A 13,979-nucleotide genomic window follows, 5' to 3' on the forward strand; every position below is an offset into this window, starting at 1 on the left:
TTTCCATTCTGGCATTTATGGATGTTTCTTAAGCAGCCATATATGGGGATTCACTTTGTCGAACCTCACGACCACATCGAGTTTACGAGAGAGAGAGAGAGAGAGAAACTGTAAAAATAACTCGATATCGATATCGAGCGAGTAAATGTGTGGGAGAGATCATTAAAAAGGTAAGGGAACGTGGGCCAATTTTGGGGCGAAGAGCTGCTGGGTGCAGTAAGGTCACGAGAGATACCACTTCCAAAGAGCAACCCTTGTTTCTCTCATTCATCTTTTACATGTGATTATTATACTCGCAATTAAGGACCATGCCTCTTCTTCATTTTTCCCTACCATACAAACGCCCAATGTTCATCAAACTTTTTCATTGGGTTCGAGTTCGTTTAATTGAATTGAATTCATTTGAGTTGATGCATTTATGGGTGTTTTTCGTTGGGATTTGATGTTTTGGTTCGAGTTCTTAGTCATATGTTGTCAAAGTCATGATTAATAATTGATATACGTCAAACAACTTATTGGTTCAAATTGATGTCCTCGTCTCTGGATCGAAACTATATAACTCTATGTCAATTGAGTTATAAATCGATTTGACTTATTAACTTATTATAAATAACATTATTCTCGTACAAATTAACACGAAGTTAGATTCTAGTGATTATTTAAATTAATAAATAATAGAAAAGAAATTGGAAGGGTGTGGAATTGAATGTAATAAAGAGAAGCTAGGTAAGGTAGGTTGCATGAATGTTTTTAGATAGAGGTGTGGGGCCCTCACAGTGGGACCAGTTTACAACAGGATTTTGACGTCATTCTTTCCAACTTTGCCATCATTTATTAATAATAATTATAAAATATCTCTACCTTACAACGTCCTTATTATTATTTTTATATGGCCCATTGGGCTTCAAAATTATTATGGCCCAAAATAAACACAATCCATTGGGCTTAATTCGAACAAATCTCTGTCGTGTTCAACATTGTTAAACTCGTATGATTCACAGTTTGTAAATATGAAAAAAGTCATTGTAAGGTGTTTGTGAGAAAATAAGTATAATTTAAAGAATAAAAATATAATTATTAAATTACAATTTTGAGGCTTAGTTAAAGAACGAATTAAGAAAATATTACTTAATGACTAAATACACCAAATTAACCTAATACTATGATCTACCGTTTGGCCCAAAATCATTGCAAATTCTCAAACAAAAAGAAAAGTCACGTGAAAGTTTATGCATAAAGTAGATAATATCATACTATTGTGGAAGGTATTGCAAATGAGATTTAGAAGCTTGGGCTAAATGGATACCTTTTGAACAACCATCAACAGCAGGGTCATACTCAAGACACTCACTGACGCAATGACAACGCCAGTATGTTTATAATCCACACTTCCGTACTGATATTTCTGTGCCTTATGTTTGTGAGGGTGTTTTTCCCAGCAATGACATTCTCCTAGAGCTCTTAAGCAAGTTGGGACAAATGCAAAAGGGTAGGGAGGAAAGATGTGAAATGATTTGGGCTCTTTGGAGTTTAAACATTAGGCAATGGACTATATGCGCTAACTGACAGTGATTTGTCCGGAGACTATAATAAACATCCCTTTGAGGAGTATTCGAAGTGATGATGAGATCATATGGCGTGTAGGAATGTTCTTTGTCAAGGGAGCCTATCATTTGTGTTTTGCAGGAACAAAAAGAAAACAATTCTTATCCCTTCGGGGCCCCATGTCCTCGCTGTCACTCATTCCCCTCTCTAATTGATGTGCAATCTCACAATCTACCCTGTTCAAGACCCACAGTCTTCACTGGCCCACCACCCGGTGTCTAACTCTGTTACCATTTGTAACAACCAAAACCCACCTACTTATTCAATATGTTCGTAGGGATGGTTTGAGGACATATGACTATTGGGATTGGATCTCAGATCACGCAAAGGAAGAGGATATACAACAATCATTCATCATAATGTGGTGTACATGGACAGAGGAACCACATTATCTTTCACGGGGAGAAATCAGACACTCAAAAAAGTATTTTCATATTAATTAACAAACATCTAATACACAAGCTCAAATTTCTATGATAGTTTCTCATAAATTACAATGCTTGTTATGGCTACATGGAGAGTTTCAAAGCCATTAAATCAACATGTCGTTTCCTAGCTTCAGTGAAGGAAAACTTTCATCAGTTTTCAAAAATAATCACCCCAGATACAGTTCCAAATCCAACTAAAGCTATATGTCTAAGCCAGAGAAAGTCGCCATCTAAATTGATTGACACATAAACAGTGAAATTTCACGCGGGACATCATAAATGATATATTAAAGGATCAAGAAGGTGTCTTTAACAAAAAGGATCTGTACAAAATGTTAAATCAAATGAGAAAGCAAAAGGGTTACCTCGTACATCAGTGTTTTTCCTTGCACTAACCTCCCCGGCAATTCTCAGACTTTTGCTGTGCAACATACTCCCGTACTTGTGCAGATTTAATTCTCATACCAGAAATTATCTCTTCAGTTGCATCAATGATTTGTTTAGGCAAATGGGTCTCCAAATAATCAAACCACTCCCCAAGTGTCATCTTCTTCAAATCTGGCGCCTTCTCAGCCTTACAAAGAAAGTCCTCATCGTGAGAAGCTCTCCGGTCATCAACCTCTTCGCAATTTACTGAAATAATACGTACATTTTCGCTTTCATCTCGATCACAAACCTCATGAGGGCTAGACCCACTGCATGTTTCGCTTTCATCCGGTGGCTCCTTTTGCAATTTCTTTCTTCCTCTAGTTCCTGCTCTCGTCTTTTTTGCCACAGCCTTTACTTCAGCACCCACACATGAATTCTCGGGAACACTCTCAAGAACTGAATCTGTGGCCACAGACACAATGTTTTTCGTTCCACGGGTACTTCTAGTAATAATCTTCTGGCTGGATTCGTTTCCAATGTCGCTCACATTTTCTGGCGCTCTTCCCACATCTAAATTGCTCTCAATTTTCTTGCAGTCCGGTACTTGGCTAGTAATATCACCTTTCACACCCCTGCCTTTTCTCCCCCTTGGACATCTTCCACTCTCCAACGTCGCGTCATTAGCTCCCATAAGTACGCTGATCTCTTCCACGACCTTTCCTCTTCGACTCCCAATTTCAGCAACTGATCCCACCATATCCGAACCATTACACTTCTCAGCAGCCTTCCGCCTTGGATTTCGCCTCGACTGACACTCTTCATTACTGTTTAATCTAACTAAAATGGAAGTCAACTCACCGAATTTAATGGTGTCGCCATCGTTTAGAACGAAGGCGTATTGTGGAGGAAGCTTGGTGTCGTTAACAAAGGTTCCATTAGAAGAATCGAGGTCCCGAAGCACCCACTTGCCTGCAATAGACTTGGATTCAATAGAGAGGTGCTTGGTGGAGATGCCGGCGTCTTTGATGGCAATGGAGTTGCCTCGAACAAGGCGACCGATTCGAATCGTCGATCCAGGTCGAAAATCTAGGGTTTCGCCCTCGCGAGGGCCTTGAACTATAATGAGACTAATTGCAGAGGGTTCCATGGTGAGATGCCTCCGAATTTCGAAATGTAGCAATTGAATTGAGAGGATCTTGATCCCTTTTTTTTTTTTTTTTTTCTTTCTCTAAGGATAATTCTGGGGAAATGAAAATGCAAATGGGAAAGGCGCGGCTTCCCATTTTGAAGTTCGGCTTCCCTCCAATTCCACTTTCTCTCTCCTCCGCTATTGGGCCAACTAAATGGGCTATCGGCCCATTTTGAACATCATGTCTAAATGGGCCATAAATAGCCCAGACATTTATGAAATATACATTTTTGACCTTCTAAGTTTAAAGTTGATGTTATTTATCCCTAAAATTTTGTATATAAGTCTTCGGAGCATTTAAGAATATTTCAAAAGATTCAAAAATTAAAATTAAAAGTTAGTTGACGAGAATATTAATTTAGACTCACCTGACATTTTATTTGTTTGTTTATTTATTTATACGAAGATAAAAGTAAGTTTGGGATTAAATTCTAGAGAATAATTTTTACTCATTTATTATTCTTTTAAAAAATAGTTATTCTATAGTTTTTCATTTTTTTAATATAATATTTATAAAACAATTGCGAATAAAATACAAAAAATCAAACCAATATATTTCATTAACTAATATAATTTCAAAAAGTTTAATTTTAATATTAATACTGTTTTTACAAATTAAAAACCAAGCTAATATTTAATCTCAAAATTAACTAATTTATTTTTTTAATATATATAAATGGAGCGACTTGGAAAACATGAAAAATCAATAATGAAGTAATGTGAAGGCCCAAATGAAAACAATATAAGGAAAGCCCAATTGAGCCCAACAAGATAAGGTAAGGCCCATAACGACAAAACCCTAGCAAGAAACACCGTCGTCCAAATAGTAAGTGGAGAAAATAAAATGGCTTTATATTTCCAGTAGGGATCCACGATGGAACCCATTTCCTAGCCTCTGCTCTGGAGTCTGCCCCCTTCACCGACCCTAATATAAATAAATAAATAAATAAATAAATAAATTAGAATAATAATATTCTTTTTATTTTTTATTTTCATTATTTTCCCTTAATTAAAAAACCTACCGGCAACCTATTCCTAAAACACGAATATAAAAAATAACAACAATAATAATAAAACACAAAGATTCGTGTTTTTTCTCGGCATTTTTATTTTTGTTTATTTAAAAAATAATAATTATTATTTTCCAAGACAAAATGGAGTTTATTTTTTAATTTAATTAAATTATGATTTTCCTTTTGGGTTCCGCCTTACCTCTCTCTTTCTATCTCTATTTTTCTTCTCCTTCGACCTTCTTCCTTTTTTCTAGTTCTCTCTCTTTCCGTCTCTGTCTTCCCCCATTTTTCTCTCTCTGTCTCCCTTCAGACACTCTCAGCTTCCATTGCCTCTTCTCCCACCTCTGCCACTCCTCCAAGGTTTGTATGCTCACCTGATCTCCCCGATGTTCTATCGAACATCGTTCATTTCGCTTTTTCTTTTCCTCCCAATTCTTTTCTCCCTTTTGCTGTAGGGTTTTAATTGGATTGGGGGTTTTTCATCCCGATTGCCTTTCTCCGATCATCGCTTATTATAACAATGATTACTTCCCTTTCTTCCCGAGGTTTATGTTTCTCTGATGTTCTCCTATTTTGGAGGTTTTCATGTTTGTTTTCCGTTTCTTTTCTCTAGCTCTTGTCGGCTTGTTTTTCTTCTGGGGTTCGTGTTTAGCTTAATTATTGACTCACCTTCTGAATCTTTCGACTTTAAGAGTGATGGTTTTTTTTGTTGATACCAGGTAGGTTATATTGGGTTTCAACAGCTGTAAGAAGAGGGGTCGGTTTGGTTTCATTTGAAATTAACGAGATTGAATGAAAATGATTTTTGGGCGTTCTGAAAAGACTGATACCTGTATTAACTCTATGTGTTATTTTCCCCTGGTTTTGATTTTGACGTCTCCTGGTGTTTTGCATCATTTAGTTGGAGGAGCAGATTGTGAGCAGAGTTATTTCTCTTGAGAAGAAGATGGCTGGTGCCGTTAGTGATGAGGCTATAGGGATGAGGTCTGTGGAGAGTTTTGCAAATGGGCATCACAGTCAGTCTGGAGAAGCATTGGCTGAATGGAGGTCTTCTGAGCAAGTGGAAAATGGAACGCCATCAACTTCACCGCCATACTGGGACACCGATGATGATGAAGAAGAAGAAGAAGCTGGTATGCTTGTTATTTGTGCTTCCATACTTGTTTTTTCTGTGATTTATATTTGCGGGAGTGCTTTGTCTAGCAATGAGATTCTCCTAGAAGCTCTTAAGTAAGCTGGAACAAGTGCAATGAACAGGGAAAAGTTGTGAAATATTATGGGCTCTTTAGATTTCTCATGATAGAAGCTTGGACAATGAATTCTGACATATCTAATCTGCGTGAGGTGCATCAATTGATGTTTCATATCAGTCATGTACATGGCCAGAACCTTATGATAGCTCATTTCGTTTTAACTTTTGTGATATTTATTTTGTGTATCTTGGTCTCTTATTTCAAATATCTGGGTTGTGGTGTTGATCTCTTTCTCTGATCCCTCTCTCCCTTCTCACGATAGCTGTTCTGGTTTGTATTGTGCTAAAAAAGTTGCCGCTTGGATGATTTAATATATCAGATATCTTCATACTCTGTAAACATTTACTCATATTTCTATCCCATCTTTTTTGTAGGAACAAAACCTTCTGAATTGTATGGAAAACATACATGGAAGATAGAAAAATTTTCTCAACTTAACAAACGAGAACTCAGAAGTAATGCATTTGAGGTTGGGGGCTACAAATGGTATGTGAATTTTCTATCCCTTCTGAAATATTCAACAGTTTGTGGTTTTCTTTTTTGTATGTCGCGTGTATTTTTTACATGGAATTCCAGGCCAATATCTTCGCATCCTTCTACTGACCTGATAACTTTTTTTTTTTTATCCTTTTGATGTCTGAAATTATATTTTACTCTGGGATGTTATATCTTCAATTATTGATTGATTCTCGTTCTTAGTTTCTCATCGTGGTGTTCAATCTGACTTACTTTGGTAGTGGTAGTCAATATCCTACTAGAAAGTTGAGAACTATTTTTGTGTGATATTAATGAGAAAATTTTTGATGCCTTTGTTTCTATATGCACTTTTCTCCACATGACGATGGTTGAGGATTGATCCATTAGTAGTGGCAAAATACCTATGGATTTATGCATGTTTCTTGTATGAACATGCATTTTGGAAATTGGTCACCCACACACCTACCTTTAGTTTTGATAAGCTGTACAATCTTGTTGCAGGTACATTTTAATATATCCTCAGGGCTGTGATGTCTGCAATCATCTCTCTCTGTTTCTTTGTGTCGCAAATCATGATAAACTCCTTCCAGGTACTGTTCTGTTTGAATTGTATTTATTAAGCACTATCCTTATTTTCAATTTGTTTAATCACCTTCAATATCTTTTCTTTGCTAAACAGGTTGGAGCCATTTTGCACAGTTTACTATAGCAGTGGTGAATAAGGACCCAAAGAAATCAAAATATTCTGGTTAGTTCTGTTACATTGCTTTTCAAGTTTTTGTTGTTACCACTTACCTTAACTAGTGAAATAAAAAAAAATATATATATATGTTGTCCAGATACGTTACATCGGTTCTGGAAGAAAGAACATGACTGGGGATGGAAAAAGTTCATGGAGCTTTCTAAAGTATTAGATGGTTTTATTGACTCTGACACTCTCATAATAAAGGCACAAGTTCAAGTGATTAGGTAATTTCTATTATGATTAATAATGATTATTACTCCTAGATCGCTGATATATTCTTGCAAATTCTGTGTGATGTTCTATTTTCCTTGCTTTCTAGCATGTTAAGTATGTTTCCAATGGTAATCAATGACCCTTATGTTTTATCAACGGAACGTCGACAGACTCAGAGTCCATTGCATGTCACACTCAAACTAAAAAAGTTTTAGTTCTTTAAATATTTTTTAGGCTACCTCCTTATTACCAGACAACTGCTATTTTCATTTGTTCAGTTAGTTAAATGAATTCATTCTTATTATTATTTTTAGTTTTGAAAGCTTGAACTGTTTCGTCTTCTAGGCCCCTACCGAGAGAGGAAAAAAAGAGTTCATAGTCTAAGTTGGTCTTTAGTCAAAACCCTATATTGGCCACAGTTTGACTGGGATGTCTAAGTTTTCATTGGGTTTTCTCTTTGGAAATGAAACCTTTGAGTCTTGAGTTCTCAAATATGTTTGAAATTTCATGTGTCTGAATTTTGTCTTGCAGGGAGAGAGCTGACCGGCCTTTTCGTTGCCTTGATTGTCAATATAGGAGAGAACTTGTTAGGGTTTATTTGACAAATGTTGAGCAGATATGCCGACGTTTTGTGGAAGAGAGAAGAAGTAAGCTGGGGAAGCTGATAGCTGATAAAGCTCGATGGTCAAGGTAGTCTTGTTTTTCATTGTTTATCACTCACTCAATTACATTAGAAAAATTGATCGTGAGTACTATCTGTAAACAAGGTGTCTGGAATCTATTCTAGAGACTTTTCATTGTTATTGGATCCTCTGAGTTTGTGAAGGAAAATATTATAAATATTTGTCTACTTTTTTCCTTAGATCAGAAGCTGTATATAAGGTAGACATCTACAAGGGAATCAGAATTAAGGCATCCTTTACGTTAAAAATAATTAGAAAAACAGAATTGAAGGTTCTCCGGAAGATTTGCATGATCATACTGTGAATTTAATCAGTTTGACATATCCCTGTCCCGTAGTGAATGAATTTGTTTATACCTAATTTCAAGGACTTTTTGTGGGACGTATTTTTCATACGGAGATTTTTAAGAAGAGAGAGACTTTCTGCAGGCTCTTCATGGAGGTGATTCTCTGGAGCCATTGATTGGAAGGGAGTGTGAACCTTTGTAAATATGTTGTCCACTCAGCAGATCCTTTATAAACTTGTTGTTTGAGTTTCTAGATGATGCTGTCTCTTTTAGAGCTTTTGTAATTGCGATCTTTTGATATTGAAGTCAATTGGAGAGTTTCTGTAACTTCTATGGCTAAGTAGGCTTCCGCTTTCTCTCCTTTCTATTACCCTCACTTTTGGATGAAATACTTGGCTCCTTTCCCCAAATGAATAAACCAACCGAAGGAAAACGTTGAAATTCTCTTTAAATGAAATCTTACACCGAAGTCCCTGAAAAGTTTGTACTACAAAATTCTCTCAGTCTAGGTACAAATTAAAGCGTTCCATGTTCTTATGCATATATTACCAAGTTTAGACATTTTCTTTTTGTGTATTAAGAAAATCCCTTCTGCAAATAGAAGCGTTGCATATCATTATCTCTCTAACCAAATGTACCACAACAACGCTCTAGCTGCATAATTCCACAAAAATTTTGCCTTTTTGGATCTTCCACCCTGAGAAAACTTCATTATCACATATTATTGTTGTTGTTATTATTAGTGACTTTTTTATTGACTATCATTTTTATTTCTTACAGTTTTCGAGCTTTCTGGTTGGGAATTGACCAGAATGCTAGGCGACGCATGTCTAGGGAAAGGACCGATGCAATTCTAAAAGTTGTTGTAAAACACTTCTTTATTGAGAAGGAGGTGACATCTACTTTAGTAATGGACTCATTATACAGTGGATTGAAGGCTCTTGAAGGGCATACCAAGAATAAGAAGGGGAAAGCAAAACTATTAGATGCTGAAGAGATGCCAGCTCCAATAGTTCACATAGATAAAGACACATTTGTTTTGGTGGATGATGTTCTATCTCTGCTCGAGAGGGCTGCTGTGGAACCATTACCACCAAAAGATGAGAAAGGCCCACAAAATCGTACAAAGGTGAATGCCTGATCAATAATGCTCGTCAAAATCTTTAGGGTTAAAAGTGGATAGGTCTGGGGTACAAGTAAAATGATAGTTATGTTATTTGATTTGTTTGTTACCCTATTTTTATGACGATAATGGTTATGTTAGTCCTGATAACAAACTTGTGAGTTAAATTGTGGCCAGACACCCCTTGGTGACGAATACACAATTCTTTTTGCATTGATTTTATGATTGGTTAGGAACAAGGATTCTTAAGTCATAATTCACATACCTAATAATGTTGGAGTTGGCTGAATAAACCATAAACTCTGTCTGCAGGATGGTAGCTCTGGAGAAGACTTTACCAAAGATTCCATTGAACGTGATGAAGGGCGTCTTACAGAACTGGGTCGTAGGACTGTGGAAATATTTGTTCTTGCCCATATATTTAGGTATTGTGCTTTTATTATCTCTTCACATAATCCAGCAACTCTTGTCTTTTGCCTTATTCTGCAAATGTGATCTGAAATAGTACAGTTTTATGTCCAAAACTAGTTTTCTGGAAGCCTTGTTTCAACTAGTGTACTAGCATGTAATAACTTCATAAATGTCGGAAAATTCTTTCAATTCCTTTACTTGTCATTGAGGATGCTATTTTTGCATTAGCTTACTGTCGTTGTCTTAAAAAAAAATTATATAGCGAAGGCCAATGATTGCCATAAAGATGTTGCGAAAAAGTGTTGGCTTTTGTGGCATGTTCTCTCAGGAAAAATTTATGTTTTAGTGTTGCACAAATGTCTTCCCTAAGTTTATTGAAAAAAGAAGCTTGCTGCATGATTCTCAGTTTCTCAAATCAAATATGATTCAAATTGCTAACTTGAAGTTGAATGGTATATTTACTTTTCTCTCCTTACTCAGCAGTAAAGTTGAAGTTGCCTATCAGGAGGCAGTTGCATTGAAAAGGCAAGAGGAACTCATTCGTGAAGAAGAGGCAGCATGGCAGGCTGAAAGTGAACAAAAGGCGAGACGATTAGCTTCAGAAAAGGATAAGAAATCGAAGAAAAAACAGGTGTCACATCAGTCGAATTATTAACTCTCTTTTAATCCATTTTCCTCCGGCCTTACTCTTTTTTCCAATGTTCTTTTCTGCCTGTACCGATCTATCTTGTTATCAATAATTTCCTCATTATCTTATGTCGTTTCTTTCAACAGGCTAAACAAAAACGAAATAACCGCAAAAGCAAGGATAAAGGGAGAGAAGAACGGGCAAATGTGGCTGCACTGATCAGAGAACAAGTAAATCCTTGCAATGGGAAGGAGGAAGATGCCATAGTGGATGAGGTGCAGCCCGTGCTTGAAAAGTCTGACTTACCTGAAGTTGTATCGGATGTCTCTGATTCAGTTGAAGGGGTTGGCGAAGTACTTCAGCCTGATTCAGAAGACAGAGATGCCAATGCTGTTAATTCGGACACGGACACATCAGAAGTTCATCCTTCAACGGAAGCAAGTAGCAGTGGCATTGGTAGTCTGTCTTCTGCACAAACGCCCTTATCCGACAAGAAGCTGTCTATCATGGATGATAGCTCTTCTACATGTTCTACTGATTCTATTCCATCTGTGGTAATGAATGCGTCTTATAAGGAGAATTCCTTTCACAACTACAAAAAGCAGAAATCACCTAGCATGTAAGTGATCAGATATTTCTTTGTAAATGCCTCAGGATATGTAGTGATCTGCATATTTGATTTTGCAGAGGAAAGAATCGGCAGAAGGATGTAGTATATGATCGGAGCTTCTGTGCCAACGACGTGGATAGTCAGTCATCAGTGATTACAGCTGGCATAGAAGACCAAAGTGATGCTTGTGGTAGTAACAAGTCTAAAAAGTCTGATCCTATGGCCGTTAATCATTCTCCCCGGGGTAAAATGAAAAGGGTCGAACAGCAGGCTGCTAAGAAGGTCGCACCTAACCCGTTTCAAATATATAAATATAAAACTTCTAGACTGAATAAAATGAAATGGCGCATCAAACTCGAGGGAAAAAAGAAAGAAAAAAAGAAGAGCGTCGGTAGATGTTGCCACGTTCAGGCTGCGTTCCTTTATTTGTTATTGATGTGGTGTGTTATTTTGTGTTCAAATTTTTCTTGAGACTAATTTCTAAATTACTATCATGTTTAATTGGTTCAAGTTCAGACTTTTTCAGTTTCGAGTTTGAGAACGGACTTGGAAGGATAATTCATATTTGATCAAATATTTGTAGTGTCGTGTCCATTTTTAACTTTTAGTTTGTTCTTTCTGTAGGAAGAAAAGGCTATTTCGTTGCCGAAGGAACAAAGCTCTAAAAACCAGGTCGATATGGAAAGGATACTTAGAGATGCGTCGGCAGCTGTACCATCCTCCCCTCAGAACCACCAGGATCATTTGCCATCGATTGTTGAACAGAGGTTAAGCAATCAGAGTATTGGTACTGTTGATCCCATTCAAATTAATCCATCTTCCTCAACTAGCGTGGAGAAGGCTGTGCCTGTAACCTCAGCCTATGTGGTAAGTGCAATAAAATCAGAGGCTCAGAAGTCTACAATTCCAAAACCAACTGAAAAGGCTACCTCACAGCAATCTCCTATGATGTCAAGGCCTTCTAGTGCACCTCTGATTCTCGGTCCAAGAGCTGCAGCACCCGTTGTTAATGTGGTTCATACATCCCCATTGCTTGCTCGTTCCGTGAGTGCAGCTGGTCGGTTAGGTCCAGACCTTGCTCCAGCAACACATAGTTATGCTCCCCAGTCTTATAGGAATGCCATAATTGGAAACCATGCAGCTCCCAGCGGTGCTGGATATGTTCATCTGAGCACTTCATCCTCAGGCGTGAGCCCATCTTCAGCCTTCTCTTTGACATCTGCTATGGTTTCTTCACCCATGTTTGTACCACACAACTCTGACAGGTCGGATCTGAGTGCTGTTAGATCGAATTTTCCTTTTGGTATGGTAACTCGAGATGTCTTACCGAACAGTCCCCAGTGGGTAGAGGGTTCACAGAGGGAAGCTGTTAGGAGCATGCATTACAATTCTTCTCTACTTGATGATGTTCAAGATTTATACAAGAAACAAATTCGTGGTTCGACACATGAACTTCTGTCAGCAGAGCTCTCAGCTTGTACATCTGGTCGACAGCTCCAAGGTTTCGCTGAGGAGTTCCCTCACCTTGATATAATCAACGATCTTCTTGATGACGAAAACATTGTTGGGATTTCATCTAGAGACGGCTCAATGTTCAACTCTCTTGGCAATGGCCCAAGTCTGTTGAACAGACAGTTCTCTCTTCCTGGTGACATGGTGGGGAAGGCTGGCGATGTAGGGTCCTCCACGAGCTCTTGCAGGTTCGAGCGGACACAGAGTTATCAAAATGGCAGGTTCCAATGGGGGTATGGCTCTTCCATCAGTCGTTACGAACCAGGCATGGATTTTATTCCACCTTCGAGTCAACAACAGCAGCACTTAAATGGCCAGATTGATGGGTTGATTCCAAATTGGCGCGCAGCTTCTGATCTCTCTGTACTTGGGACAAGGTCTTTAGACTTTGATGGTTACCAATATCTTAACCCAGAATACTCAAATATGGCCCATGGCATCAATGGCTACAGTGCGTTTCGACCGTCAGATGGGCACTGACTAACGTAAGAAGCAAACATGGCCGGAATTTGCCTTGCCTTGCGTAGAGTTCGTGAGTACTATCCACTGTAATAATGTACCAGGAAGTTGTTGGGGTCTTGGATTTGGAGTGGGGTTGCTATCCTTCTCATAAGAACACAATTTGTAAAGAGTGTTTTTCCCACCTCTTTTAGCCTTAAATACAAATTTAGTCGTGTTGTTGAGGTTTCGATTACTACCCTTTTCGAGTTTTCTCCCTATTTACTCAACTGGTTAAAGCGCTCGTACACGAACAATATCCTGAAATCTCACCACAGACAAATCCCTGTTGCTAAACGAGCAAAGCAAAACAAAGTTCTTCCCTTTTGACTCTTGCTGGAAACTTCCTCGAGCGAACCCCGTCTCGAGGAGTTTAATGTAAGAAAAGTTGAGTTTGTTGACGGGGTTCGCTCAAGAAAGTCTTTAGCTTTCGGCTCGTTCTTATAATGTTGCTATACATCATGCCTTATGCATACATATCATATCATCAATGTTATCAATTCAAAGATAACTTGCCATATTAGTAGTTAGGACAGGACGCATTTGCTTATGTCGAGGTTTTGGTCAAAACCTTGCAGCTTGTAGAATTATCCAAAAGTTGACACTGTTCTTGTTACTATAAATATCATTGCAAAACCCCATCAACAAACTCAACTTTTCTTACATTAAACTCCTCGAAACGGAAAGAAAAACAAATACAAATATGGGAGTTCTGCACATAACTCTGTCAATGGCTTTCATTCTTTTTCTCTTGCAGCTTCTGCCAAACGCAGCTGGTAGGACACTGCATGAGAAGCCAGCAATGGTGAGAAGAAGGGAACTGGAACTGGAGATGAAGTTGAAGCTGCAGTCTCTTCAGAGGGTCAGAGTGCCACCCTCTGGCCCCTCCGGTTGCACGTTCATTCCCGGCACCAACGGCCCTGGCTGTCCTCTCGA

The 13,979-nt window shown here is 38.1% G+C and overlaps 2 protein-coding genes across 3 annotated transcripts; one reads left to right on the plus strand and one right to left on the minus strand.

Annotated features, from left to right (window-relative positions):
- Positions 1-2,056: 2,056 nt before the first annotated feature.
- LOC111474609 (FHA domain-containing protein At4g14490-like) lies at positions 2,057-3,618 on the minus strand. The gene has a single exon (XM_023119606.1). The coding sequence runs from the start codon at positions 3,547-3,549 to the stop codon at positions 2,425-2,427; it is 1,125 nt and encodes a 374-aa protein (XP_022975374.1). The 5' UTR covers positions 3,550-3,618; the 3' UTR covers positions 2,057-2,424.
- Positions 3,619-4,821: 1,203 nt separating this feature from the next.
- LOC111474606 (TNF receptor-associated factor homolog 1a-like) lies at positions 4,822-13,242 on the plus strand. 2 transcript variants are annotated; one of them, XM_023119603.1, is made up of 13 exons: positions 4,822-4,964; positions 5,506-5,737; positions 6,232-6,343; positions 6,836-6,924; positions 7,014-7,082; positions 7,174-7,303; positions 7,824-7,982; positions 9,042-9,390; positions 9,697-9,809; positions 10,276-10,426; positions 10,570-11,042; positions 11,111-11,315; positions 11,658-13,242. In XM_023119603.1, exons 2-13 carry the CDS (start codon positions 5,551-5,553, stop codon positions 13,023-13,025), a joined length of 3,405 nt encoding a protein of 1,134 aa, XP_022975371.1. In that variant the 5' UTR covers positions 4,822-4,964; positions 5,506-5,550; the 3' UTR covers positions 13,026-13,242. The 2 variants fall into 2 exon arrangements, with proteins under 2 accessions (XP_022975371.1, XP_022975372.1); XM_023119604.1 differs by having other exon boundaries at positions 10,279-10,426.
- Positions 13,243-13,979: the final 737 nt, after the last annotated feature.

Source organism: Cucurbita maxima, unplaced genomic scaffold, assembly GCF_002738345.1.
Source record: "Cucurbita maxima cultivar Rimu unplaced genomic scaffold, Cmax_1.0 Cma_Scf00460, whole genome shotgun sequence".
NCBI lineage: Eukaryota > Viridiplantae > Streptophyta > Magnoliopsida > Cucurbitales > Cucurbitaceae > Cucurbita > Cucurbita maxima.